At 39.5% G+C, this 24,499-nt stretch overlaps 1 protein-coding gene across 1 annotated transcript; it reads right to left on the reverse strand.

The window, feature by feature from the left end:
- Positions 1 to 349: 349 nt before the first annotated feature.
- TMEM185A (transmembrane protein 185A) lies at positions 350 to 10,730 on the reverse strand. Its single transcript, XM_035541840.2, has 7 exons — positions 10,575 to 10,730; positions 7,892 to 8,068; positions 6,753 to 6,960; positions 4,635 to 4,718; positions 3,532 to 3,708; positions 3,079 to 3,202; positions 350 to 1,299 (listed from the first exon to the last, which is right to left on the reverse strand). Exons 1-7 carry the CDS (start codon positions 10,610 to 10,612, stop codon positions 1,055 to 1,057), a joined length of 1,053 nt encoding a protein of 350 aa, XP_035397733.1. The 5' UTR covers positions 10,613 to 10,730; the 3' UTR covers positions 350 to 1,054.
- Between the last annotated feature and the right edge of the window lie 13,769 nt (positions 10,731 to 24,499).

The raw sequence follows: 24,499 nt of genomic DNA on the forward strand, positions 1-24,499 counted from the left end.
TGTTACTGGACAGGATGTGTGTATATGATATACACCATCTGCTGTAAATTTTAAACTTAAAAAAGACTAGATTTTCTCATTCATGGGTTAAGTACATGTACATATGATGGAGGGAGCAGACTGCAGTATAGGGCCCCGTGACCTGACAGCCTTTGTAGAAAAAATCAGATCTCTCAAATAAGAAAATGCTTTATCAACATGGACCAGTTCATTTTCATTTGTCATTTGGTTCATTAGTCATTTTCTAAAGTTATCATACAAAAAAAGTGGTAATGAAGACCAAGTTACTATGTTTATACCAGCTATAAAACCTGCAACTAATGCTTCAGGTGTAAATTACACACACAACACAAGAAGAAAGAGTTTATTAAACTGCCAAACTAATGGGAGAACGGTGTACATGTTGCTCAAAAGGAGCTAGAAAAATGAACCTGGAAAAGCAACAAAAGCAACACTTGACTCCCAAGCCAGTGCAAAAGTTGAAATACTTACATAACAATTCGCATAGCTAACTCAAAAGCATCATTTAAAAGCTGCGATACATTCCATTCCACCCCCCCAAAAGCTTTCCAGTCTTGCCTTAGAAGCGCAAAACTCCTGTGCTTTTGCAGTTAAGGTAATGATTGTGGCTGAAAAAGAAAAGAAGGAAAGAGGTACTATACCAAGACATCTCCAAAGTACTTAGCACAGACATGAAAATCAAGTGTATATTTAGGAGACCTGAAAGACACTTAGAATAGCATAGGCAATTCATACAGGCTTTTTAAAAAAATACTTTTAGATAATACTTATACTGTACAGGACGAGACTTTTAAACAATATATTACACTGCTAAAATGTTCATATAAATACTATACAGGCAAGTGTGCAACCAAGCCATTAGGAAGGTTCACAAAATCTCTGTGGAAAAACCTCAATTTATCTTCTAGATCTGATTTCTGTGATCCAAGCCACTGATCAAGCAATAGCTATTTTTAAGTAATTGGGACAAGGCATGAGATGAGCTGCATTTGTCTTTTGATTCCCAGTTCCAGTTTAACAGGCTGTTGCCATCTTAATCTGGCATATCGATATTTAATTTAGGAGGTGGAATCACGTATTTCCCCGGACTCTGTGTTATAACCACTCCAGTCTTTTTTCGAAACATTGGTGCAATTTTTGGTGGCTCAGGAACTGGGGTTTCTTCTGCTTCTTCATTATCTTCATGATGAAGATCATAGGAAATATTTCCATATTCTCGCAAGAACGGGAAAATTTCAAGCAGGAACTGGCAGAAGTCCTTGCGAATTCCAAACCACCCTAAAAAAAAATCATTTCACATGATTACAAAAAGAATGGTTTCACATGATTACAAAATAGGTAAGAATTTAATTAAAGAAACCAAGAACTGCTTTATCTGCCTACTTCAGTTCTCTTGATTGTTTCCATATGAACAACTTAAAATTTACATTAGTGCTGCTTCTCAGTGTCACTTATACCTATCATAATAGCATTAAAGGTCAGATACCTACACACGTGTGTCTGCATGTGCATATGTATGTATTAGAGCTAAGCTACCAGAACAAGAATCCACAGCATCTCATGTGTTAAGCAGTGACAGATCAAATCGGTATGTAGGCAGAAAGAACACAAAAGGCCTTGCATCTCTCCAGCGATCAATGTCACACGGGAAGGCTTTCACGCCAATTTTTATTTGATACACATAGGTTACAGTACCAGAGAGGCTGTGATGGCATAGGCTGACAGTGATTAGTAAGTGTATGTGTTCAGTATTCCCCAAATATTTTTGTTGTTAGCTAAATATGATGTAATGACATGAGCATCTCATCTTTGGTATTATCTACGCTAGATTAAAAACAACAGTACCTCTTCTGTTCGTCATCTATTCTTTCTGCAGATTTTGAAAGAGAGCATTTAACTAAGCGGCACTTGTAACTCAGCAGATGGCACTCTTCTGTTAACCAACACCAAAAGGTCAGCATTGAAAGGAACAGCCTGCCCACCAAGGCAAATCTTTCAGTGAAAGAAGTAAAGGTACTGAGTATTTGCCAGGGAAGATCCTATACAACCCATCTTTTTGCAGAGATCATACTTGATGGCCCATTGATGAATTTCACTTAGCACTCTTTAATGGTGGATCTTCATGCAAGTCTTCTGAGGATCACTTCAGATTTTTATTTATTTATTTATTTTCACATTTACAATGCTTACTAACCCTACAGAATACAAAATGGATGTCTGGCTTTCCAAATGACTAATTTGGCTACAAATCATCAACAGCATACTTAAAAAAAAAAATCACCCAGAACAGTTTTCCATACAAAAAAAAAAGTAAGCTAAGTGTGAAGATACACACTCATGACTGAAGAGAGAAATTCAACATATTTCACAACTGGACCAAAATGAACTTCATGAAATAAGTATCACAGCTGGTTTCTTTCAACTCTGACAAATCCTAGTAAGTTTTATTGTCTTGTCATGAAAGAACACTAACTGCAATTTGGGTAGCAAGAGCTACTCACCTGCACTGAGTCAGTACTGTTATATGGCTGAAAGGGTAAATGCTCTTTTCAGCAATGGTAATTATTGAGGAAATAAAAAAGTGGTAAATTTACACTTGGCCACCCATGCAACTGAAGTCATATCTAAGCAGCACAGAGAACTATTTAGCCAGAGAGGACAGAGAAAGCTACTTCAGGCTACTAGTGCCAATTACAATGATAGGCGGTACACTATTTTCAGAACCCAGAATAGAAGGATCTAGTCATATCCCATGAGAGTGAAACCCCCAGGAACAAGGACAAAAAGCTAACTTACAATTAAAACCCCACTGGGATCTCAACTTGCATCCAAACAGAAACATCCATGCTGTTATATTAATAGCAAAAAGACCAAGATACACTATAAACACTGCAAACTTCGGAGAACCATCTCAAGGGAGCAGTAACAGATGCATCTAAACTATTTTATGAGACAATACACACAGAACAACGCTTCTTAAAAATAGAAGTCTTAGTAAAATGCATTTAAATCTTGAGTTTCACTCTTAGTTTCCATCAATGATAATTAAGTACTTACAGTGATTTCCTCCTTTTTGCCCAAATGTTGTTGCCATTAAAGTTATCAGTGAAAGCCAAAGAGGAACAAATATGGGTATAAAAGAGAAAGAATTGTGCCCGTCTAGTCTGTGTACTAGTAAAATCTAAAGGAGAAAAAAAAATATACAACATCAATTTCTAATATCCATTGTAATACACATTTCCAAGCTTCTTTTAAACACACTGATCTTTAACTTCACAAATTTGTTAGGAAAAACAGCTCCATGGAAATGGGTTTTTATGGTTCCAATGTGGGGCATTTTACACACAAAAATTCAAAAGCACACAATTCTTGGTTTTCCCTTCATATTTGCATTTAATATTTTATTCCGAACAAAATGCGGTATCTTCATTTTAACGAGTTCAAAGAGAGCAACATTCACCCCTCTCTGAACAAAGAACAAGATATATAAAACTTTAGGCTTTATCCTACCTCAAACGTGAGCAGGGGGACTACAATTGTCATCCAGCTGACAGCCATTGTTATGTGCGTCCTCCGTTGTTCAGCAATCACATCCATGGAGCGCAAGAACAGAACAGACCACACAATGTAATAGAGCACCACGAGACACAGAAAGGACATCAAGATCCACAGTGGAACGCAAACAACCTGAAAGAAAAATTAAAGAAGTTAGCTGCTTTTGCACCCCACCCAGTGATGCATTTTTCATTGTCTTTTTTTTTTTTTTTAAATAAAGCAAGTCCACATATTAAGCATAAAAATGAATCAAGTGTAATGGTCTAACTAATTTAATCTCTAGCAGAAAAGCTTTGCAAATCACATGCATTGTTATAAGCCATATCAGCTCTTTGGGGTTCCTCAGTAAGCTCTGTAAACCCCATCAAGCTGAAAATTTAAAATTAAGTCAATATAGTTAAACTTAAAAAGTAAGTTCAAACAGTACTTGAAATTGACTTTAGCAAGCATTTTCTACATTGGACACCTTACTCCAAGTGTTTCTGAATGAGATCGTTTTCCACATTTTTTTGAAAAATAGTAAGGGCAGTCATAATCTTGACAGATTATCAGATTTATGGCAGTTTACACAAAGCCAGACACAGGAACAGAGCTTTTGTATTCTAAAGCTACTCGGAACAGTAGATCTCAGCATATTTTGACAGTGACCACAGGAGGTCGATTTCGATGCATGGTAGTAACAAAACAAGTTATTTACCACACAATATTTACCAACAGTTTCCCTAACTCACCAATCATTTTTCTGGCTGGTTTAGTATTGCAACTGGAAACTTTTCTTTAGGATTCTGCCCTCCCCCTGCCAACAACTGACCAGAAATTAATTAATTACAGTTGATAGCATGTCTCTCTTCCCCTGAAGGAAGGAATGCTGTGCTCTTACTCAGGGAACAGCCTTTCCCACGACTACTGAATGAAGCATCAGACCATCAGTGAAGGACTGTTAAATGAGCAAAAGGGAGATCATGGACTCTGACCATACATTAACTGTTCCCTGTAGTAAATATTTGAATGAAATTGAGTATTTAAACAAGTTTAAGAAGAAAACACATTTTACGTACAAGCCATGGCCATCTGATGATCTCATCTAGTCTGAGTGCAATAAATATGAATTGTAGAATATTGACTGAACATAAGATTTCCAGCTAGAAAAAGAGAAGAAATGTTAGTTAACACTTCGCATTCTAAAGTTATCTCTGAGATAACTAAGTAATATGTTAAAGGACTTTTCTGACCCTATACTTATCACTGCAATATGGAACATCATTTGCATTTATATTAAATATTACTAAGCATCCCTAAACTTGAGGAGCTGTGATCCCAATATGGTAAATGCCAATGCAGGTATCCCCTGAGGGAAGGCCTTCCTGGTATGTAAAACAAAAATAAAAGCTCTACCTACAGCACCTATGAGAGTGAGCAGAGAAATAAGAAAAAACAAACTAATCAGGTTGGAGAAAAAAAAAAACAAAATAACAGAATCAGAAAACAACTTCAGCTGTTTTCTTCAGGTAAGAAATACTGCTAGAATTAAAGTACTAAAAAGTCCTTACATTCAAAATTATCAAGTTTGTCTTTAAAGATATATTTTAATTGTTGCAGTAATGTATTAAATATATGTGATTTTCATCTTAAACCATGAGCAGCGCAGTTTTAAGTCAGTTTTAGGAAGAATATATATAATACTGAAAGACAACATCCAAATTCAATCATTTACTGTATAATTAAGTGGCATTTAAAATCCCACTCAAGATACCTAAGTTTTGAGGCATACAAAAAAGCAATAGTTTTCATCAAAAATATTAAACGAAAGCTTTTCATGTGTCCCAGTTACTACTATTAGAACTAACCCTATATTATACTAAAAAAAAAAAAAAAATCAAGTTTGTGACAAGTTGGAGAAAGCAAAACAATGAAACACCAGACTCAGCAAGATCTGTTTCTAATGTTTATGGCCCATCCCTATGTGGGTAGGAATTTCAAAAAATAAAACAGAATTATTACCTGAAAGAACTAACTAATGCTCTTGAGTTTAAGTTAGAAACATTTTCCTATTTTAACTAAACACTCAGGTACTTTGAAAGTAAGGCATCTTTGAAATGTAATATTTCTCAGAGGCAGACGGTATGTACTGCTTTTCACTAACATACAGGTTGCCTACAGTGATCTCGTGGCTAAATCCTTTGAAATTCTTAACACAGGGAGAGAAAAGGTGCCAGGTACTTGCATACTGCAGAAGTCTTCACTGTTGAAGTACAAGTTACTTTAACAACACTGGAAAACTAGATTTTAAATAGTTTTGTAACACTGGCTTAGTCAAAAGAGTAAATGACCAGAAAACACCTCAGAAAACCCACGCTCTAGCGTAAGACCAACCAAGCAGAAAAATGCAATGGCAAATAGAAAGAATAAAAATAATAACATCAGAGGATCAATTGTTAAAGATCTTTTTCTAAGAATCATGTTAACGTTTGAGCTATGTATGGCGAGCACATGTATGGTTGGGAGTGCCTAGGCTCAAAATTTAATGAATTCAGTATGTCTTAAATAAACGTTGCTTTATTGACTATAAAAATAGTAACATACAAAAGAAAGCTTTTTCTGGCCCCACCATGATATTGATATATGCTATCAAGACCGCCACAACTGTGGGAAGTTCTTCTAAAACCAGAAGGCTCTCACTAGAGAGGAAAGGAGCTAGAGGTAGAACACAGAAAATTACTGGTTTACGCCTCCATCTGCACTCCCAAATGACAAATTAAGCACACTGATTGGGAAGGATAAGAAATTTTCAGCCCTGATTATCTAGGGCTTTGGAAGTTTGATTCTGCATAGGGACAGTGCTTGCTATCAGTGGAAGGTTTTGTTTGCTTGTTTGTTTTTTAGGAAGTTCAGTTTTGATGTGTCTAGTATTAGTTCATATTGCACAGTTTGTGGTAGGTTCTTTTAACATGCAATAAAAAAACAGGTTTAAAACGCACTGCAATTTCATAGTTGAAAAAAATTAGAAGAGATTAGAAAAAATATTATTCCCAATCCTAATTTTTCACTGTAGTAGGTCAGTGCAAACAATTAATTGAACTGATGCAGTCATCCACATCATGCTTTACAGAGGGGCACTCTAACAAGAGACTCCTAGTCTTGCATTGTCCCAATTTTTACACATAACAAAGCGTTACCTCCAGGGACCTGTCATGTCGGAATCCCCATACACAAGCTGCCACTGACACGGGAGATACGAAGAATAATGGCATGAAGACCAGAAGCCAAAAATGGGTTCCTCTTTCGATCCTGTCACACACCAGAACTTCAAACATCAGCAGTAGCAGGTGGATGCCTACTGCTATTAACATCGCTTTGAACTCCACGCATGTTTCTCCTTCTGCTCTAAAAAGAGGTAAAAGAAACATTCAGTTTACATGCCAACAAGAGAGCACACCATCCTGCAAACATCCCAAGACATTTCATTTATGACAATTAATTTTTGGATATTAATCCCTGATTTTTAAACAAATGTATATGTTCCTCCCAACTAACCACTATTAGAATACGTTGCTGATGAAGCAACAGGACTTGCTCCCCATTTTTCCTTACCAAAAAAAAGGTCAGCACTGATGCATTTAAAGGTCTGGAAGTTATTTTATCCTACACTCACAATTGAAATATCACTGTTAAGCAACTTTGACAAAAAATGAAGAGGAATCTACAAAATCTGTTCCCAAAAACATCTTACTTTACAGATGTTCCATGTATACAAGTGTGTTAAACTATGTGACTATGTCTTGTAAAACTGAAGTTCACTTCTGAGGAGAATTCTCCATCTTTGCTGTATATTCAAGAATCACTGAATATCCCTGCATCTGTTCGCTGAGATTATACACATGACAAGGACAGAAAAAATCCAACATTCTTCAAGCTGATCTGTACCTTTCAGGAAGTTGGTTTAGAAAGTAACCAATTAAATATAGCACATTCCTGGTACCTGTGAAGATACGTATGTCCGTACAAATTATATTAAAGCAAAGAATTCCCGGTGTTCTAACAGGAAGATGCAGAGTCACCCCATGAGAAGTTTTAACTTCCCCAAGACAATATTCTTGAAGACTGTGATAAACTGCTGCAAGTAGGACGAAGACATCCATATCTGCATAACACTGTTTGCATACATTATTTGAAATGATTATCATAACCCGTATGTTAAAAGCAAACCTTCTGGATGGTAGATCTTATGTTTTTTGAAAACCTATTTAGGAATTTGATTCATATGGAAAACACACACTGTTCCCTTTGTTCTGCAAAATAAATATCCTCAACTTACCGATACTGCGGGTTCCGGGCCCACACTCCTGTTCCCACTGAGGCGCCCACAATCACCATTAGCTTCCAGAGCCAGATCGGAGCAAACACAGCCCAGTAACTCCATTGAATTTTGTCATCCAAACGTAGCGACAGCAACACAGAGAAAAGCAGCAGACAGGCATAAATCAGAAATTTGCTAGGAAACAAACAAACAGAAATTAAGGCATGCAACTTGACACAAAGATTTCAGAGAACAAGAAAATCAGTCATAGCTAAAATTTAATCAGAACACTTCCAATCCAAAAATGTGTGTCAAAATTCTCTGCAAAGAATCAAATCGGATCTGAAGAGTCAAATATTTCATCACAAATATCGCATATCATCTCTTTCACTCATAAAACCATTGCTTCAAGGGAACACATCAAAAGCATTCTTGCATGACAAACTTAATGAATGGGCTCCTATAAATAGCTTCCTCCCACAAGGATCCACTCAGAAGCTGGGTTATTAGAGGCTCAGAATCATGCCAGTTGTACACTTTCTGGAAAGCGCGTTCCTTCGTACAAATCAAATGAAATAAGTTAAAAACAGCATGGATAAAGTTACATAAATTACGTAGCTTAATTTTGAATGTCAAAGACTGATTAAAGATGAAAAGTTGTTCCATGTTGTGATATAAACACAGATTGTTTTTATACTCCCTTAAAACAAAATGGGATTAAAATTTTTAACAAAGTTACTGACAAAAAGTCAGATTTCTAACTGAGGATCCTGCTCTAAGTTTAAAACAGTTATGCTGATACATTTTATAAACAAGTCAGCCTAGGAATGAATCAATGTTTGCAGAATACTTGAAAACCGTGGCACAGTGATTGTTTGCACCCCCAGCAGTCAGACAAAATAATTACACAGTACACGATTTCCTCACACTACAGGAAGGGAAAAAGTCATCCACGCTTAGAGTGCCATTCACCAGAGGATCACAGATTGCTTTAGAAAACACATAATTATACTTCAACAACACTTCAGCAAGGTAATTATATATATTTTAAGGCCTGGATAACCTAAAGAACAGTAAGTGCTCACTGCGGAGTAAAGCAGCAAGTCAGGAATACTATCTTTACTCCAACAGCATAACTCACCCTGCCTACTTCCACTCTCATCAAATAGTGATAAAACGCCTATTAAATCAGCACCGCCTCTTTTAGATATCAAGCTGCTTTGTTTCTGTTCAGCACAACAATTTCAGGTGTCCTTTAATTACAAAAAGCTGCTTTACTGGGTCAGCACCTCCTGGCATGCCTGATGGAGCGACTTCGTGACAGGCTGATACAAACCAACAGTCACTCTTCACAGCAGTAAAGAGACCCTTCACCTTCCTAGGCTACTCACACGCTTCCAGTGTTCAGTATTTGTGTAATTTGTGCTTTCCCTGGTTCCTCAATAAAAGCAGAAGTGAACCATCATGTGGCTAAATACCAGGGCTCCCTGAACGTTCCAGTAAACATCAAAACATTCAAGATTAAGTTACCTGCACTAGTGCAGCATTCAGTTTGTTCATTCATAAATCAGAGTGGTTTGCGTTGGAAGGGACCTTAAAGCCCATCTGCTTCCAACCTCCTGCCGTGGGCAGGGACACCTCCCACCAGACCAAGCTGCCCCCAGCCCCATCCAGCCTGGCCTCGAACACCTCCAGGGATGGGGCATCCACAGCTCCTCTGGGCAGCCCGTTCACTGCCTCACAGTAAAGAATTTCTTCCTGCTATCTAATCTAAACCTACTCTCTTTCAGTGTAAGCCATTAGTCCTTGTCCTATCACTACACTCCCTGATAAAGGGCTGAATAAAATGAATAAATTCATCATTTAGACTGCATCCAAACAAGCTGCAAGCAGAGCTTAGCAATAACAAAACCTAATAAGCTTCTGAAACTTCTTCCCCCTACTTTTCCATTACTTTCAAACACATGTACTTTGAGCGTTTGTTTGAACCCCTCTGCAACAACGCATTTCCTGAAGCATTTGTTATGCTTCCCCTCGTCTAGACAACTGATTGAACGCAGCTTTTTGTAACTGCAATCATGCACGGCCTCTTTCATGAACAAGATTTTCCAGGGCTCTCTGCGCTGCATGCCAACCTGCAGACGTTATTCTGAGGACTTTATTCCGCGGTCTTAAAATATCTTATAACAGCAAAGCCAATCTGAACTGGGCCTCTTGGCTTTCTTAAGAGTTGCGTGCATCCATAGCTACTTGGCAGGACTGTGGAAGCTCAATTTGGGGTGGCTATCGCTTTCGTTTCCAGGGACAGAAGCGCAGGATTTGGGGTGACTATCGCCTTAGTTTCCAGGGACAGAAGCTGAGGACTTTGGGTGACTATTGCCCTAGTTTGCAGAGCCAGAAGCGCAGGATTTGGGGTGACTATCGCCTTGGTTTCCAGATCCCGAAGCGCAGCACACACACACACCGCCGGTAGCCCTGGTGCCCGGCTCCCTGCAGCTCCTCCACACACACACAAAGCCCTCCCCACCCCCCAGGTGCCCACGTCGGGGCAGCTCTGCCCTCAGCCCCCGCCCCACACCCCGCAGCCCCTGGAAGGAGGCCGGGCGCCGCCCGACCCCAGCGGGGCTCCCACAGCGACGGGCAGGGCCCGGGGCCGCCCGCAAAGCCGCAGCCGCCCGGGGACCGCCGGGGCCGCCCTCACCTGGGGTTGAAGTCCTGGAAGAGGCCCCGCAGGTTCATGGCGGCCCCGCCGGCCCCGCTCCGGCCGCTCTCTACCAGGCGCGCATGGCGCAGCCGCCGCCGCCCGCCCTGCCCGGGCCTGGCCTCGCCGCCGCTCCGCCGGCCCCCGGCCGCCCGCCCCGCGCATGCGCAACGCCCGCCGGGCCCTCACCGCGCCGTTGCCTCCGCCGGGAAGAGGGCGGGCCTCTAGCGGGCTTCACCGGCGGCGCTGCGCATGCGCGGTGACAGAGCGCGACGCCGTGCCAGGAGGTGGCTGCGGGCGGGGCTCCAAGGGCTCGGCGCCGCCTCGGCCGTCGCTGATCCGTAAGCGGGGATAAACGGGAAAGGCGGCGCTCGAGAGCTTGCGAGCTGCTTCAGGGGGTGTGCTGGAGTTGGTCGCATCAGGCTCTTAAGTGTCCCGGCATCAGGGGCACGGGAACTGAATGGAAGTTGTGGAAGATGGGAGCTGCAGGAGTGACCGAGTGCTCTGAAAAAATGGCGCAAGGAACCGAGTGAATCTGTTTGAAAGACACTGAGATCACTTCATTACGCTGTATAAGTATCTTCATGGAGAGAAAATACTAGGTACCAAAACACTTCAGCCAAGCCAGGAAAGGCAAAACAAGAATCAATGCTGAGGGCTTAGGCTAAAGTTTTGGTTAACACCTTTTTCTTTTCTTTTTTTTTTTTTCCTTAAGTGAAACTAATTAGCTGTTTGAACAAACAACTGAGAAACAGATTTTCCATTTTTAAATGAGGTTCATGCACCTGTCCAGAATATACATGCTAATCAAACTCAAGTCAATGGGCTTGACAGTAACAAAGCTTATGAAATTATAAAGCAGGTCAGGACAGTTTATTTGACGAGCCTATGCCATGACAGATCATGTGGTGATTCTTCTGAACTTAAAATTCCTGTAGCTCCTCGCTAATCAAGATTGCATTGCAAGGAAAACGCTAACAAAACAAAAAGCAATCGTATCTTGACCTCTTGAGCTCCAACTAGAAATATAAAAAAAAAAAAGAAAAGAAAAGTAAATTGTCTAAGTCTTCATCCAATGCTAAATGGGCTGCTAATTTATACCAGCTAAGCAGCTAGGCTTATGTGCAGCTTGATGATTTATTAAAAGCTGTAGCTAGTTGTAGCCTTTGACAGCATTCATCAGCTAATACGGATCAACTCAAAAATGCGATTAATCTAGAAATATTCACAGCAAATTGCAGGTGTGGTTTTAACTCTGTTGGCAACAGCAGAAATACCTGACAGACTTCCACACCAGGAGCTTTCTGCATATTTTGAACTCCAATAAGGCAAGGGTATGTCACAGCATACGAGAAAGCAAGGACAGGTTGGCACAAGTAATGGTAGTGGGGAGGGTGTGAGAGAAGCCTGGCAAGCAATCAGGGTGAGTGAGAAGCGTGAAAACATAATGGAAGGAAAGTGAAGGCAAGGCCAGGCCGAAGGTTAAGCAGTCTCCAGAAGCTGATGAGATAAAAAGGACCCATATGATAGGACCTGTGGCAGGACAGCACGCAAACGTGTAAGAAACCAAAGAGTTACCAGGCTTAAAGAATTGAAAATTAGAACTTTGTTTTTCATTCTGCTTTTGAAAAAGTTGAGCTTTACTAGTTTGGAACAGAGAAGGGTTATGCATAATGTATTTATTCAAGATAAAATACATCTTCTGCAACCCATAAAGCAGCTCCTAGACAAGGCAGTACCGGTGGGCATTATCCTCAGCCAGATGCAATTATAAAACAAAGTCAAAATAATATTAACAAGGAATTATCTTAACTTGAAAACTGTTAATGATTTAGAAGCTTAATAAAGCAGCATGCCTATTCGAAGAATATTCATGTAGGAGTAAATCAAGAAAGATTTCTTCAGCAGTTACAATGTTTGGCTGACTGCCCAGGCAGCACAATTGTTCCTACAGGGGACAAAGAGCTAGAAAATAAATTGCAAGCTACAGAGAGACAAAGCTTAAAAGAAAAAAAAAATGGATAGAAACAAAACAGCTCTTTGCTGTCAGACCCAACCTGCAGGTGCCACAGCTGAGAAAATCTCCGCTTTATCTGCCTCTTTACTGAAGAAATATATATCAAATTTAACCCTCTACAGGATAGTGGACTTTTCCCCAAAGGAAAGGTTAAGATCTGGCTGCTTAGCAGCTGCTGTCAGATCTGACAAACGCTCTGGGTGACATTGCTTGCAGGGAGAACAGAGGTGTTTCACAGGCAGAACAACAAAGCTGGGCTATGAAGCACAGAGAAGATGCTGTAAGGAAGGACTGTGACTGTGCAGGGATTCAGTGTGGGCCCTGGAGGTTTCCCTGGGGTGCGAGTGTCCACACATCACAGACACATCCGTAGGTGCATCAGTGCCTCCCTGCTGCGCCCCAGCTTCCCACCCTCCCCAGGGGACATGCAGCCCATCACGTCCCTGCTGGCCAAAGACATTTTCCTTGCACCCGTCCTTTTTACCACCCTGCTCATCCTTTATGTGATCTGATACATTGCAGGGATGGGGACAGTGGCTGTGTCTGAGTGCAGGCGAGCTGCCCTGGGAGGCTGGAGCCAGCACCAAGCCTTGGGCTCACAGGTGCCATGGAGCCCAGATGAGCACCTTTGTGTGCATGTCTGTGTATGTAGCTAGTAACTGAGTGGCATTTCTACTCAGAGCCCTTTTTTTGTTTGTTTGTTTTAGTTTGTCCTCTCCCTGACTAGTAAGTTTCTTTAAGTAGCTTTTAGCTTTTCACATGATCTTTTATTTTGTACATTCTATTTGTACCTGGGAAGTTTTGTAAAGAACATTAACTGCCATTTGCAGGGTTGCTGTGAAATTCCAGATCAGAGAGACACATTGCAGAGCAGTTTGAGACCTGGATGGTGAGGGATATGTTTTGCTGGGCCCAACCAAAACTAACAAAAACCAGAACGACATGGTGTGCAGACAGTGGGCTCTGATATCAGTCACCTCCATTGAACGGTTCACCTTCAGGTAAATCCAATAGCATAGAAGTAAAAATTATTTGCCTGATCTGAGCAATTAGTCTACATGTTCCTTCACAATGCCATCCAAACGTGTATAATGCTGTGAGAAAACAGCTAATAGTTCACAGCACCTAATAGAGCTGTTAATGAGAAAACGACAGCAATACATTCTCCCCAGTAAAATAAACAGTCCGTCTTTCAGTCTGAACTTGATTGCTTTGAGATTTACAATGATTTGTTTGCCTTTCTTCCTGGCTCATAGGAGATAGGAGAGACATTATTAATTGCAATATCTTAATCCCATCCCCACCCCACCTTAAATCATCTGTTGAAGCTGTGACTTTCAAATAACCCAAAACTTATTATATCATTAGCCAGAATTAAATTCCTGTTACATTTGTGGTTAAGTTCAGGTGAGATACTCTTGTAGCTTAAAATAATGATTAATCTAACTGTAACTTGTGCCTGAATACCACAGTTTTCATGTTTTCTGTGTTCTGGTAGATTGCTGTGCAAAGCTAGAAACATTATCCATTAATAGCTGTTTTGACATAGCCACTAGTCGAGACCAGCAACCTTTCCACCTCCGCAAGCGTAAAGTATATTAAAACTTTATTACTCACAAGAAGTGCATATGAAATACCATCTGTGTTATTCCTGTGCATACACATCCTCTTGTATGTCTGTGTTCTGCCAGTGTTCAATGCCTGGCACAATCAAGCCCCAAATTAGAGTACTTGAGTTAAAAGGCTCAATTAAACCAGTCTGCCAGAAGATTACAGCGGAGGATTTATCCCATGTGGATACGTCAGTTGAGAACAGCTCCTTTAAGTTTGTTTGGAAATGGAGAAAAGGAATACCTATACCTTTAGGTGGGTGAGAAGACATCAGAATGTGCTCCTAGACAGCGAGACAGCAATATTCTGCCTTCGTTGTGGTTAGTGAAGAGCACAATAACGTAATGACATAAGGATCACATTCTGTAATAATCTGATGTAAACTGCTGGCAGAAATGATATTTGTTATTGTTGTTCAAAGACCTTTTAAGTTTACCATGAAAGCGAAGGAATTAAAGGCTAGATATTTCATATATAAAAAAAAAAAAAGAAAAAAATGAAAATACCTTTATTTACACAAAAGAAAAATGTATCTACTTGATAATCATCATTTGTCTTCTGAGAAAAGCTAGGTGAAAAGAATATGTATATACATGTACTTGGAGTTGTTTACCTGAGTGACAGAACTTGCTTTGCTTGCCTAAGGGAACCTCCACAACAGGCACCCAAGGAATAACACTTGCCAGGCTGAATATGCTGGGTAGATAACATGCACTCAGATGGAATAATTTTAAATTTCTGTGGTGCTACTTGTACAGTCTTGCTGATAACATTACCTGCTTAAATTACTTAGGCTAAAAATTATTGCAGAGTACAGATTTCTAGCTTCTGGGAAGGAAGGCCCTGACTATTCCATTCTTGTGTCCATGAATGGAGCTTAAAAGAGAAGACTCAGAAGTTCATTTTGTGGCCTCTATCATACAACAGGTATTATGAGTGAACAAATTTTGAGCAGAAAGGTATGTGTACCTTTATATGTACCTGGAGCTGAGTAGTCCTTGTAGTCCTGGACTAGTCCTTGTTTTTTCATAGCTTTTGGCTAAAAAAGCAAGTGCCTGATGATCTTCTCATGCCAGCCCATTCAACTGCATGTATTAAAGAGGGCTGTGTGTGAATGAGTATTTCAGTATTTCTATTACATTCCTGTATACCTGAAATGAATTTCTGTAAAGGTGATTAAAAGCTGTTCAGGAGGCTGGAAGTTGTGCAAAAAGTAAACATTTGAAGAGTATACTACTGACAATTAATAATACTTCTGACTTGTCATTGCTCCTGAGCAAAAGCTTCACAAAAATTGTCCTCCACCAACCATTGACCTACCTGGAACCTATTGGTGCAATGAGTCACATTTGGCTTTCTCCCCTTTGATGTACTTCACCTTTTCTGCTCTGATAAACAGTTTGTTCCTGAAGGTCGGCAAGCCCTTGAGCACTTCTGTGGGATGAAGAAGAATCACTTCATGTTGTGTCCCTCTGCTTAAAGTAACTGTGCAGGAAACACACAAACTTTTGGGTGATATTGAACTGTTAAGTTATTAAATTCTTCAGTGTGTCAGCATTTCTAAAGAACTCTATAAGCTCTTATTTATGCTCACAATAAGGCTCTAATATTGATCGATACAATGGGCTGTGTTTTACAGATTAAAATGAAGCAGAAAGACTAAAGGCTCTGACAGGCCCCTCTATCAGCAGGCTTAAGTTAAAATATAAGGCCAAAATCTGTCACAACCAAGTATGATTGCAATGAAAAATGACACATACGTGCTATTTGTAAATACATATTTTTGTCAATATAGATTCACTGGGCGTTGTAATAAAATAGTAATAATGCCAGTGCTGTGTCATCCATGCAACAAAACTATTGAGCTAATGAAACTTTTAGCTATTCAAGTCAGCTGGTGTTTTTTTTTGTTTGTTTGTTTGTTTTTAAAATAAGACAGTATTCACCAATATAAAGGTGTTTTTATACCCAATCTTCCTTTTTGGTAGAGCGCGTGTAGTGGTGGTTTTGCTGTTTTTAATGGAAAGCAGTCAAACAGTTTCCAGCACCATCATTAGTCAAAAATAAAATAGCTGCCACAGATCCACACATTACCTGTCTGCATACAAACACCAGCCCTGCTGCTTTCTGCTTCTAGAAACCCTAGGGCGGACTGGTTACCTAGCCATAAAAGTCAGTAAAACGTGGAAAATTTTAGAGCAAACCTCCGTATGTTACTTCAGTCCTCCACAGATGACATTACCTCACGAAAGCTAAAGTTAGTTTTTTGTCTTGAGGTAAAATAACCTGGCAATGGGGATTTTTAGGGGCTTTCTTAGGACTTTTGGTAGTCTTGGGTTTCTTGATCACCAGTGCTCGACGCTGTAGTTTGGAGGATGTTGAGGAGAGCTGGGCAGCAAAGCAAAGCCTAAGTGTTGTCTGAACTTGAAGAATAACAAGATTTCTCTTGAATTTACGTTTTATGTTCATTTTACTTTTTATGTTCATTTAATAGTGGGAGGAAAATATGGGGAGGGGATAAAACAAGCAGCATGTTGTCTACTTTTTGTTAATACTTCCTGTATGCTGCTGGCTGGGGCTTGTACACCAAGAATTGAATCCCCTGCGATGATTTATGTTGGAGTCCAAACAGACATTTCATTTTCATTCCACATGCCTAGTACATCAAATTAGTTCAAAAAAGACATCATGCAGTGTCCGTTTCATAGTCAGTGCCATTACTGCTTCCATAAGCTACCTACTCGTAGTCTTGTTCTGTATGAAAACCATAAACGAGGAGGTTCCCTGTCCTTGGCTGAATGAAGTTAAGTGAAGGAAAAAAAAAAAACCCTGAATCAGCTTTCTAATTTGTCAAGCTTGCTTTTCTGTTGACAGTCAGCCTTGACACCTTTCTAACACATATGATAATTCATGTGTCCTGTTTGCTTTACAGATGTCTTGAAGTGTCACTGTTAGATTATTGGAATATAGTAACGTTTAAAGGAAGGGTAGCAGTTCAGTAATAATTCCCTTAGGTGGATGACAGCATAGCCATGAACTGTTTCCAGGATCACTATTCCCGCTCTATGACAGAATAGTAAATTGTTTACAAAAAAAGTAATCGCTGGGCTTGAAAATCCCAATTTGAAATTCTGTTGATGCTACTGTAGGCCTTACTGTTAACATTTATTCAAAGAATAGAGATTGACTGGTAATTGGCAAAGAACATATCACTCAACCTATTACAGAATCCTTAGACCAGCCTGTAATTTTGCACAGTTAAAAACAGTAGTGATCTATTATCTACACAGATGTGATTGTCATTGGCACAACATGCAGCTGCCTAGTTTTGAAATTAGGGCCTTCAGTTTCAATCGAGATTTAAGTATTTTTTGTCAGAATATTGTTTTGTTTTATTTGCCAAATTAGTATAAGGACAAAGGTTTTAAATCATTTTATTTGCATATATTGGGTATTGTACCCCTAAATCAGTATCCTCCAGTCTGAAACTATTACCTATAGTGTTGTATTAGCTAGATGGTTGCTGTTTATATTAATGTCAACTGAGATTGTAATTCGAAGCAAATCATACAACAAAAAACTATGAATTTTGTAAGCTATTCTGCCAGTAGGATGCTAGAAAATGTATCGTTGTGCAGCTATTTGGCCAAAGCAAGATTTGACGCAATGTTTTAACATCACCTGCAAAAGATGCATCTACTGTAATTATAGATTCTCTACATTTTAATTTTAATCCATTTTGCTAGTTTCATTCATTACTTGTCTTCCTGTTGAGAGGAAGTTCATTTAAAGTATTTATGCTCCATGCCCCTTTGCTTATACAATCTTTCTCCTGCTTTGCCACAGCTGACAAGTTATTCACTTTTGGTGATGCTCTCTGCCACTCCTTTCCCTTCCACTGTGTTTAGGAGTTGTTGAAGTAAAGCTGGAAAAGCGGATATTGGATTAGTTCTCTAAAAGAAAACCCATCAATTTCCTAGTAGTGGTGATTTAATCAGAGTCAATGCTTGCCTTCCAGGCCTTCTGAATTCTGTTAGGCTTTGATGGTGGATCAGAACAAAAATTTATATAATGCTATATTCTTAACAACCATGCAATAGCATCCAGCACAAAATATGACTTATTTCAACCCTATCCTGATACCAGGCTACTTGGACCAACCAGCTGAGCCCTTAACTATTCCAGAAATGTCTCAATGGACATTCTGAGAGAAGTGACCTTTTCAGGAAAAGACCAGCTGGGAGATACCGAGCTCCAAGGGACAAAGGCAGAAAGGTTTCAGAAAGCTGCAGCCAAACAGAAAACTGAATAAACTAGATTTTTTTGCTATTATATGCATGGGGAAACAATAGTGATGCCATTGACTTGAAGAGTAAAAACAACCTGCAAGTCCCCTAGGCCCTCCACTCACACCAAATCAGTGCTGTGGGAACTATAGCTAATACGTGCTAACGGCATTGTAGGTGCTGAGAATTATGGATATTGTCAGTGACATCTTGATTGTCATTGAAGCAGCATGGTTTGCTCTAATAGAATTTCTAATTTTTGACATAACCACCATACCCAAATGATTAGTAGGGTTGCTACAGCATTGGAGATTTCAGTACACAGTGACCAATAAGCTACCCCTAAAGTGGCTTTGTGCTTAAGCTTTATGGGGATTGAAGTGGCAGCCCAATATGGCTCTTACAAAAACCAGTGCTGGTGGCATCCTTATTGACTCAAATAGAGTCAAGGTGAGGTCTGTTTTGTATTAACTGGAGAACACAAATCAATCTGACCTGGCTTTAGATTTCTTTAGTTAGAGCATTATATATTCATCCAGGAATTCAGATAAGATTTCTTCTTTAAAAGTAAATAAATCCAGAACTGGTGAGAATTAATTTTTGCTGATTTTAACAGCTTCTTGAACAGTGTCACTATGTGACTTATTCATTGATATTCCTGTCATATCCCTTGGAGAGTTTTATTTTTTTAGATCAGCGTTGAACTTTGTCTATTCAAGTTAGCACACTGCTGATTTTCATATTTTCTTTCAGCTCACACTTTGTTCTTGTTTAATTGCCAAAAGTAATAGTCATCCAAATTCTGAACGCAGCTAACCAAAGTGCAGACTTGTGGCCCTGCAGTACTTTATTCTATGACTAGAATTAATAAAAGCTTTTTTTTTTTAAATGGCAAAGCAGCACATTTCTTTTTTTTTTTGTTTACAATTACAAAAGTGTATTTGTAACAGAAGTGTTCTTATATAAAGAGCAAAGAACATTTAAGTTGCAGTATTTTTGAATAACAAATTGTATAAATTTACCATTGGGAAAAATACATTCAGTGGTTTATATAATAGAAATACAGCTTTCTCTGATATACCTTGAAATGCTGCATTTCATTTTAATGCATTAAGATAAGGCTAATGATATGGATAGAATATTTGATATAAATTCCCCCTGGTTTTGCTCTAATGTTTACTGTGTGACTAATAGCACCGCCTCAGTCCCACACAAAGTAATTTAACTTTGTAATTTGTGTTCTTATCACAAACATATAGAGGTGTTTAACATTAAGTTTGCTATCTAATAAGTTTAGAAATTGCAGTACAATTTTGGTTTTCTCTAAATTGTCTATGATTTTGTCAACTTAAACATTTTTAAGAGGCACGTAATCAGTAGCTAAATCTTTCATTTATAGAGCAAAATATTTTGATTCACTACAATTTGGAACATTATTTCAAGTCTTTATGTTCTGTCAAAAGGAAATGTTCTTTTGATATGTTTATATTTAGTAAATTCCTTCTTTCCTATAACAAGAACTTTAAAGAACTTGCTTATGCTTTTATAAATGACCTGATGTATTTGTTTGTCAGATGACAGAAATCTGACAGAGGAACTTCAGTTAGAGAGCGACACTGCAGGTTGCATCTCTGCTTGATCAGTCCTGCATGTTATGAAAGGAAAGCAATGTGAGTTTTTCACATGAATTAACAGGTTTAGGTAAAGGCTGCCTAAAGAAGCTCCTGTCTTTAGTAAACGTTTGTATTTTAAATAAGGAGATCCCTCTAGGGATGGAGCCTTTCACCATAAAGGACACAAGGTCTGTAAGGTGAAAGAACTGATTGTCCCTATCATATCATGCCTAGGAAAATTGGTGGGAGTTCTGCATGCAAGACTAACCTTCCAACTATTTCCATGCCTCCTTTTTAAGGAAAAGGCACCTAGTAATTTTACCCAAAGCATTTTTCAGGTTAAGAACTTTAGTGCTGAGACAGGTCAGGTGTTCCAAGAATCTCAAGCATTTGCACATCCAGATAACGCTGACTTCAAGTGAGATTTCTGTCCATGACTCCTTGTGGTTCTTTCAGAAGCCAGATAGCACAAATAATTTTAGCATTGTGTATAAGAGGTGAGTTCGGTTCAGCATGCCTTGCAGCACTGTAGTAATTCGCAGCAATAGAGTGTGTGGGTTTAAAATACTAGCACCATGGTGTAGTAACACCGTGCAATATCTACTTTACCCGGTGATGCAGGACAATTATAAATCAGGCTTCATCTTATCAGTAATTGGATATAATATAAACTCCTTCTGCAGTGTATTCAAAGGAAAGAATCAGGTTAAAAGTCTGAATCCACATGGCTTTTACAGAGATAAAAATACTAACCAGCAACTTGCTGCATTGTATTCTTTGACAAGGACCTACTTATCTCTTTTGTCAGGTTAGACAAAAATAATCCTTGGGTTTTGTCTAACTAACAGAATGACACGCACACTTCATTCTTTTAGTAATCCAGCACAATCTATTTGATCCTGCAGCCCTACTAAGGATAGTGCCAGTTAGTGAGCACCCTATTGATTGTTTCTTGACCTGTTAGGTACTGAATTGGGCGAGTTACTGTTGGGGAAGCAAGGTTCTCAAGCATTTTTATTCTGGTGGACCAGAAAACCTGCTGCAGGGCTCGCTGTGTACTGGGGTCATAACTCGCATGTTGGTGGGATGCTTCTGGAAGGGGAGATCCTTTTTTAGGGCATGAAACAGTATTACTTAGGGGGAGCTACAGATCACTGTGTACGGTCTCCTGAATTAGAATTTGGAAACTACTGAGGTAGTAACAGAACCAGTCTGCTACTGTGTGCGCAGTAAACCACTGCAAGAAATGTCTACAGTAGCAGTGAGAAATGAGGTTTTTGTAGCTCTCAATCTTCTACTTCGCAGATCTGTTTCCTAAGGTGAACTGTGAAGAATGGAGATAAAGAATGTGTTTTCATCAAATGTTAACTATTACAATTTCTATGTCTTTGTTGGTCTTACTACTGTTGTGTTTTATCAAGCATAAATAACAAGTGTCATTAAAGAACTAGACTTGCAAGTCCTTGCTCATTTCCAAAAGACTTTATCATAATCTTAAGCATTTTTTAGTTCCGCCTTCCTCTGCCTAACTACACATCCCTTCTCATCCTCCCCTGTGCCTCCCCCCTCCTGATACAGCTTTGCATCCCACGGTTTGTGCATACATGGGAGGCAGGATCCTTATCTGAAAGGATGAAAAGGAATCACCTTTTGTGCTTTATAAGTAGAATTACACTATAAAAAACACCACCTCAGTCTGAGAGAAGTAGTTGTGTACTTTTGTATCCTTGTCATAAATTGCTAATTGCAAGGTTTCAATGTTTGAAACAGAGTTGCTTGACAGAGAAGGTGACCTCCCTGCTAGCAATACCAGAATACTGATGAGCTTATTCACTTCCCTTTGAGGCAGCTGTAGCAAGGGGCAGTTAGATTTCACTATTAGCAATAAACAGAGGCCAGGTTTTTCTAACTATTTTGTAGTTACACTGAGAATACCATCCAAAACACCTTCTAAAATTTGCGACAACTATTAATCCAGAAGAGCAAATGAAATAATAGAGTTTGTAAATGTTTAAGTAATAGATCAGTCCTCACCAGAGACATGCGTTAAAGGCTTCAGTAGCTTTACATGACATCTTGTTTACGCAGGCTTTCCTGTTCGCAGGCCTTATCTCTTTGTTGTACTTGTATTATTTGAGAAATTGCATGTCGATGCTTATGTGCATAAAAGTTGTTTCTCAAGAGCAATGCCACAGTGTGCTTGCCTTCCCCACACTTGGGGCAGTGTGATCTCTGAGGATTCCCCAAATTAAACAGTAGGCCCATTTCCTGAAATGGCTGAAGGGAGGGGTCAGGAATAACTCTGCTTCCTCAATCCACCATCCCTTTCCTGGCCAGCACATCAGAGCTGGGAGCATCTAATTTGCCACAATTATGGGCCAAGCAGGAAATGGGAGAAACCATGACTGAGGCGTGGCTTTGATGTATGGTTTTTGGTAGTGGTAACAGCATCTGCCTCACCCATTGCCCAGTACGCTGAAGTCAGTCTAAAGAGTGTGTTAGAGACAACTCTGATAATACTTGTGCTTGGGAAAGCTTGCTGGTGACATCAGGTGAGATCACTTACCTAGGACTAGGGGGAGAGAGTGGCAGGTGAGCAGATCTGCCTGACTCACTTCAGCCATGGAGAAGTGACCGTATATAAAGAGTGACAGACCACTGTAGCTGATGTTCCTTGCGAAGATGGTCAGGGTTATGGTGAGCCCACACACAGCATATTACAAGCTTCAGGTATGCTTATTTAGAGCAGAAAAATAGGCTGTTCACTAGCCTATTCTCTTAAGACGTTGGCAGAGCAAGCCAACTAGGAAACTACAAGGCATTAAGTACCATTTGCAAACATCTGAAAAATATCGAACTCACTAATTGTATGTTTTTCCTAATTGCTTTACACTTCCTTGTTCTTAGTTTTTCAGAAAGCCTACTCTCTTTCAAGTTATTCCTGAGTATTTTAACAACATAGGTTATGTTACAGAAATTTTTAATGGAATTCAGTTTTGTAGTTCTGTCAAGTACAGAACCAGCTCAGAGCCACAGGAGAACCCTATTTTACACATTGGTACCCGCTCCAGTGAGAGAAGCCACACATTTAGGGAATATTCACGAGTTCTGTACTGGTTTTAATGGAAAGTTCCTGTAATTCTGCTTCAAAGTCTCCAGGTACACATTTCCAATATTTCTCCTTCAGAACTGCCATTGTACATGCAGCTTAATACCTGTGTAGTAAAGTTGGCTTATCTGGGGTGTATTCCATGGACATGTATGGAGAACTTGCACCTCAGTGCTAGAAATGCTGTGCCTTGCATGTATTGGAGGTCTGTACAAAGCACCCATAACACAGCGTGCAGGAGGTCCAACATACCCAGCAAGACAACCTGGATCCTCCAGGAGTATTCTCTGGTTGATGTGCACATGTGCAGTATGTCCAACATCTTGAGAATCCCTCAGGTTTGGTGTGTACTTTCTGCTGTTTGTGGATTGGACCTGCTGTGAATTAATTACACCCGCTACATCTACTGCTTGGCTCTGAGTAGGCTGCAGGCTCTGCAGAAATCCCTGACAAACCTTGCAAGTCTTCATATTTCCTGCGGAAAACATTTCTAGGTAGAAAAAAAAAATCTGGGAAAGCCTGACCAGTAGGACTGCTTTTATAGCTATTTCTCTCAGTGCAGAGAACTTGAAAGTTCCAGGAATGTGGCCATTTGCACAGTCCAGAAAGACTCATCCACTCACCCAATGAGGCAGGCTCTGCTATCTTTGAACTTTACACTTCACTATTGATTTAGTTTGAATCTGGGCATTTGTCTCAGAATTCATGCTGCCAACATTTTCATTTTGATAATTAAGAGCCACCAATACAGTTCCAGAGCACAGAAAGAATAAAGTTATAGATTCCATTATAGATTAAATGACTTTTTTTGTATTGCTTTTCTGAAAAATAAAACCAAGGGAAAGGCCTTGCTTATATAGTCCAACCCTAAAGACATGGATATTTGCCAGTATGTTTCACAGGTGACCTGCCATTTGTAGTCAGAGAAGCACCTGACACTTGTGGAAAAAAAGAAAACACACCTGCCACCATGGGTCACATCACCACAGTAGTATTCAGATGCAAATGAATGAAAGCTTGACACCTGTTTTCAATATTGGTATATTTTTCATCTCTTCACCTGCTTGTTAGGTGTTTAAGAATACATTATTGTGGTCTTTTAACTCTTCAAATTGTATTTCTGAGCTGTCCTATTATACCATCTTGGTTTTGGGTAATTTCATGGTTGCAGACTGGAAAGTATCTTGTATCAGTAACTGTGATTTTATGTTGTACAGGAATACCAGTAACAAGTGTATTCCTTCTTCCACAAGGAAAAATGGAAGCCACACAGAGTTTAAGAGCTTTCT

This window comes from Cygnus atratus, chromosome 13 (genome assembly GCF_013377495.2).
Source record: "Cygnus atratus isolate AKBS03 ecotype Queensland, Australia chromosome 13, CAtr_DNAZoo_HiC_assembly, whole genome shotgun sequence".
NCBI lineage: Eukaryota > Metazoa > Chordata > Aves > Anseriformes > Anatidae > Cygnus > Cygnus atratus.